This window comes from Grammomys surdaster, unplaced genomic scaffold, assembly GCF_004785775.1.
Source record: "Grammomys surdaster isolate TR1022 unplaced genomic scaffold, NIH_TR_1.0 220, whole genome shotgun sequence".
Lineage (NCBI taxonomy): Eukaryota > Metazoa > Chordata > Mammalia > Rodentia > Muridae > Grammomys > Grammomys surdaster.
In genome coordinates, this window is record NW_021604665.1 from 13061032 (window position 1) to 13067031 (window position 6000).

A 6000-nucleotide genomic window follows, 5' to 3' on the forward strand; every position below is an offset into this window, starting at 1 on the left:
GTTTGAGTGAAGATACAGAGTAGAAAAAGGCACATTCCCTCAGAAATTCATAAAATTGTGTGAAAAAAGACCTGCTATCTTTCAATGAGATCAAACTATGGTAAATAGTAATTAGACCCCATGAAACTACTCGGTCATCATTTCTCTAGCTATAAAATGCCAAATTTGGTAGCAAAGTAGGTGATCAGGAGTGGGTTTGGGAGGCCATTAGCAATGACCTGAGTTTAGTATGTTCAGCATATATCAGTGATATGTAAGACGATAAACAGCAATTGATTCAAAATCCTCCAGGAGTTGCCTTTGTTTCCATCTTTGCTCTAATGAGTTAAATGCTAGACTCTCTAGATACCACACATTCAGAAAAGGAAAATCTTGCCAGGCAGTTTGATCTTTGTCTCAGCCCTCCAGTTGAACTATTTTTAAATATCTCCTTAGTTTTTCTACATCTCCAAAAATAATCATGTGGTCTCTTTGAGTAGTAACATGTTGTCATGGTGAAAAGATTGGACACTGGGCAAGAACTGTATTCTATTTTGACTCAGCCACTTGTTCCCTATATACTTTGGGACAAGTGACTTTTTACTCTATAAGTCACCTTACAGTTACTGTATGTAAATCATTAAAATTGAACTGTATCTAGTATTTTAAAATGATAATTCTACATCCTCCTTTCCATATGTGATATTCCTCCACTCCAACACAACGTTTATTTCAATGAACTGAGAAACCCATGTTGGGTTCAGAATAAATGTTACTTGGAGAGATCAGTGTGAGGATTTTCCCTTTTTCTGGTTCCCAGAGCATTATTAATAGTATAACGCATCCTTTTTTTTTTTTTCAGTGCACAGCCACCTTTGCTTGAACTAACATAAACATGCATTCAAACTAAGGCCTCTAGTCATATGATTGACAACCACCAGATTTTTTAAAGAATTTTTAGCCTGGGGCTGCCCCTATATAGAGGAATGTTCAAACTTTATATACTGTGCTCAGTTGTGATTTCAGACACACACATTGAATGACACAAAGGTAGTTTATGGGAAGCTGGCCAAGGATCATGGCCATGCAGTAAGAAGCACAGAAGGAGTATGTTCACTTGGTCACTCTGTTTCTTTTGAGACTCTGCAACATTCTGGTACGGTTCTAAACATTATCCTCTACATTTCTTTCATATTTATTTGTGTCATTTTTCTTAAAGTATATTAAATTGGTTTTGTTAATTACACTGAAAAATAGCAAGATAGCATTAGGATTTGATGAGTTTTTCACAATGAACTATATATGAACATATGAACACAATATTTATGTGGCTATGCAAATATGTAGAATACTTTCAAGTTGAATTTGGTTAGCATTGATTAATATAATAGAATGCTTCATCTTTTTTTATATTATAAAGTAAGCAAACTCAACATCAATGATTAATAAATTAATATTGGACAGTCAGAAAACTATTATTAATTCATAAGTCTGTCACAATGACCTTCCCAAATGACCAAAATTTTGAATAAATTTGCCTGCTATGATTAGAATCAGTATGATATTTCAAATAACAATAAATCACTTCCTTCCTTTTATGCTAACAATGGGGATTTACTTTTCTTTTCATGTGGCTGCATTATGCTATTAACTAATTAATATTCATTTGTATCTTTATTATATTTTAAAGCTCCTAGCCAACCACCAGCAAACATTGCCTGGAAGCTGTCAAACTCTAAATTATGCTTGAATTGGGAGCATGTAAAAACTATGGAAAACGAGTCTGAAGTGCTGGGCTACAAGGTATTTGCTTTTCTATTTGATCTATTAGTTATGTTATTAAAGAATCAGCAACGTTATGATAAAATAGAAATAAAATTTGTATACATGTATATATTAGGATTAAAATATTTTTTGAATATATCCTTGCTTCCTTTTTAAAATTTTTATTTTATTATTTTATCTATTTATATATCAAATATTTTCTCACTTCCCAGTTATATGCTCTATGCACTCCCCTGTCCTTCCTACTTCTATGAGGGTGCTCCTCCATTCACCCACCTCCTACCACCTCAGTACCCTAGCATTCCCCTAAATGGGGCATCAAGCCTTCACAGGACCAGGGGGTTCCCCTTACATTGATGCCAAATAGGACAATCCTCTGGTACATATGCAGCTGGAGCCATGGGTCCCTCCATGTGTACTCATTAGTTGGTGGTTTAGTCCCTGGGAGCTTTGGGGGGTGCAGTTCTGGATGGTTTATATTATTTTTCTTCCTGTGGGGTTGCTAACCCCATCAGCTCCTTCAGTTCTTCCCCTAACACTTCAATTGGGGCTCTTGCACTTAGTCTGCGTGCATCAGCATCTGTATCAGTGAGACTCTGGCCTAGCTCTCAGAGGACAGCTGTACCAGGCTCCTGCCAGCAAGTGTTTCTTGACATCAACAGTAGTGTCTGGGTTTGGTGTCTGTAGATGGGATGGATCCACAGGTGGGGCAGTCTCTGGATAGTTTTTCCTTCATTCTCTGCTCCACTCTTTGTTCCTGCATTTTCTTTTGACAGAGAAATTCTGGATTATTGTTCTTGAGATGGGTGGATGTTGCCATCGCTCAACCAAGGGCCAATGGATATTGGATATGGTCTCTACAGATTCTCTCTCCCCTTTGTTGGGTATTTTGGCTAATGTCATCCTTGTTGGGACCTGGGAACCTCTTGAGTCCCTGGCATCTGGGACTTTCTGGTGGCTACCACCAATTCCCCATCCCCCACTACTATACACCTCTGTTCAATTACCTGACCCTCTGTACTTCTCTCCATTCTCCTTCCACCCCTAATCCTGCCCCTCTTTTTCCCTTCCAGACCTCTCTCCCTCCCAGACCCATCCCTCTCTCTACCTCCCATGATTATTTTCTTCCCACTTCTGAGTAGGACTGAGGCATCCACACTTTGGTCTTCCTTCTTCTTGGGTTTCCTTCTTCTATGAATTGTATTGTGGGTATTCCAAGTTACTTTTTTTTTAAGCTAATATCCACTTATCAGTGAGTATATACCCTCTGTGTTCTTTTGTTAAATGAGTTACCTCACTTAGGTTATATTCTAGTTCCATCATTTTACCTGCAAATTTCATGAAATCATTGTTTCTAATAGCTGCTTAGTACTCCATTGTGTAAACATACCACATTTTCTGTATCTATTCTTCTATTGAAGGACATCTGAGATCTTTCCAACTTCTGGCTATTATAAATAAGGCTGCTATGAACATAGTGGAGCATGTGTCCTTGTTATATGTTGGATCATCTTTTGGGTATATGCCCAGGAGTAATGTAGCTGGGTCCTCAGGTAGTACTATGTTCAATTTCCTGAGGAACTGCCAGACTGATTTCTAGAATGGGTGTACCAGCTTGCAGTCCCACAAGCAATGTAGGAGTGTTCCCCTTTCTCCGCGTCCTCACCATCATCTGCTGTCCCCTGAGTTTTTGATAAATATTGTGTATTCTAGGTCCAGTAATAGATATGGATTAATATAGATATGGAGAATAAAAAAATCTAAGTCCTACAGTATAAAATCATTTTTCTCCACATGATTGCCTTTGCTATCAAGAAATAACAGTTCTTTGTAGATGGCAATCCATGATTGATGTTAACGAATAAGTTTAAGTGGAATATAATAAATTAGGATACAGTAGATATGGGCTTTTAACAGCACAAAAGGAATCTCACAAGAACATTATTGAGTATTAAGAGCATCTCTGAGTGCCCAGGGCAAGAAATCTCCATTAGTGATAATATAAATTAACTCTGGACAGACATATATATTCAGACATTTGTAATGGGTCCAAACTGAAAATGACTTTTCATAGTAAGCCCTGGAACTAATATACTCAAACTTCATGCATGAGATAATAAATCTATTCCCAATCTAGGGACAAGGATCCCAAGGAAATACTGTTTCTCAATAATAAGTGCAATGATAAGTAATCCCTAGATATTTGCATGTGAGGAATATGATATTGGTAATGATTCTCTTATCATAAATGAGGGGATTGATATAAACATATTCTTTATCCCTCATCATAACAGCATCTGAACCCTCAGTAAACACCAAACCCGCCGGGCAGTGGTGGCGCATGCCTTTAATCCCAGTACTTGGGAGGCAGAGACAGGCGGATTTCCGAGTTTGAGGCCAGCCTGGTCTACAGAGTGAGTTCCAGGACAGCCAGGGCTACACAGAGAAACCCTGTCTAGAAAAACCAAAAAGAAAAAAAAAACACAAAACCCATCTGAACTTGGCTCTCCCTTTCATACAGATCCTCTATCGGCAGAACCGACAGAGTAAAACTCATGTTTTGGAAACAAATAACACATCAGCTGAACTTCTTGTTCCATTTGAAGAAGATTATTTAATCGAAATCAGAACCGTCAGTGATGGTGGAGATGGAAGCAGTAGTGAGGAAATCAGAATTCCAAAAATGTCAAGTGAGTTGAGTTGCTGCTTTGTCTGATCTAGGCATCTGCAGCACAGACATTCCCAGGGACTTTCAGATTGTTAAGTAAATGTTGAGTGACAAAGTAAAAGACCTGTGCTTCCATTTTCAATTGTGAGCCAAAGGTGACAAGCCAGTTTTTCTTAAATCATCTGTCACATTTAACAATGGGCATGCATTTTTACAATTTTCTCATTTGCAAAGAAAGAAAGAAAGAAAGAAAGGAAGGAAGGAAGGAAGGAAGGAACAAAGGAAGGAAGGAAGGAAGGAAGGAAGGAAGGAAGGAAGAAATGAAGTTAGGAAGAGCAAAGAAAGTTAATGAAAAGAAAAGGAGATAATATTATGATTCACTATACTTGTACAAAATTTAGGATTTTTTTCTTTCTACAAATAATCAAAGGTCTCAAAGCAGAAACAGTGAAACTGAAGCATGTATCCCAGTAACTGAAGCATGTATCCCAGTAACTGAAGCATGTATCCCAGTGTTATTCTATCCATGTCTGTGGCAGACATCAGTAATCAGTCTTAGCATTTAGACTAAGCTGAAGGCTTCTCAATCATAGTGAAAGTAGGCCAGTTCCACGGTTATCAAATAATGCTAAATACTAACTAGCTTTGCTTAGAAGCATCAAGCTCTCATCTTCCTAAAGCTTCTAAGTAGAAGTCATTGGTCACCAAATGTTGGCCGGTTCTTATATAATTTCAAGTAGTCCTCATCTATTTGGGCATTTTTATTCTTCATTTTTACATTTGAGATGGCATCCTATTAATAGGAGGAGTTGGTTCTTAAACTTTAATTTAATGTAATAAAATAGTATTATTAAAAGACAAACAACGGCATAGTTTCTGTCTCATGGAGTTAATACAGTAGTCAGTTTATGTCATGTGAGATGATTATTTGATTTTTGTATTTTCCAGGTTTGAGTTCCATGGGAGTTCAGATCTTGAAGCCCAGTACCCAGTTCCTGTCAATGGTTGGGGTTTTTTACTGTTTTGCTATTCAACCATTTTCACGATGAACCAATCCATGGATCTTTGGGAATTTTCTGAGAGCAAATCATTCTGTAAATACATTCCCCAGCCCTTCATCACAAGACATATTCTTAATACAGACTTGTTTGGAAAGAAAAAATGTATATTACTAAGATCTTGTAAATATCTGTGGTACATTAATAAAACAATTTTAAACACTTTGAAACACTTTGAATTTTAATGTTCACACATCATTACACATTTGAGGGTGCCAAATTAACTTGATGATATAAAACTGCTGTGTCTTTCAGTTGACTTATATGAAGAATATAAATAACCACATCAATAATGATTATAGATATGAGACAGGTATAAATTCATGTCCATTTTATGTGCTCCAGGTAATATACTTCACTATTTACAGTCCTTAGCACCATTTGAAGTAAAATACAATCTCTTGTTTATAGTTGTATATATCTCGCTAATATAAGATTTTCCAAATCCTGGTGCTGCAATTTCTGACTCCAGTTGGAAGAAATATTTATACTTGACAGTATGTCAGTATG

The 6000-nt window shown here is 37.0% G+C and overlaps 1 protein-coding gene across 5 annotated transcripts in view; it reads left to right on the forward strand.

Annotated features, from left to right (window-relative positions):
• The window catches only part of LOC114625675 (contactin-6), a 358006-nt gene extending 352346 nt beyond the window's left edge, over positions 1-5660 (forward strand). For 3 of the 5 annotated variants that reach the window (XM_028773030.1, XM_028773034.1, XM_028773029.1), the window contains 3 exons: positions 1670-1782; positions 4286-4454; positions 5381-5660. In XM_028773030.1, coding sequence (XP_028628863.1) covers positions 1670-1782; positions 4286-4454; positions 5381-5481 — 383 coding nt within the window. In that variant the 3' untranslated portion in view covers positions 5482-5660. The remainder of the gene's footprint in view (positions 1-1669; positions 1783-4285; positions 4455-5380) is intronic. The other 2 variants (XM_028773032.1, XM_028773033.1) reach the window with 1 other exon arrangement.
• The last annotated feature ends 340 nt before the right edge of the window (positions 5661-6000 follow it).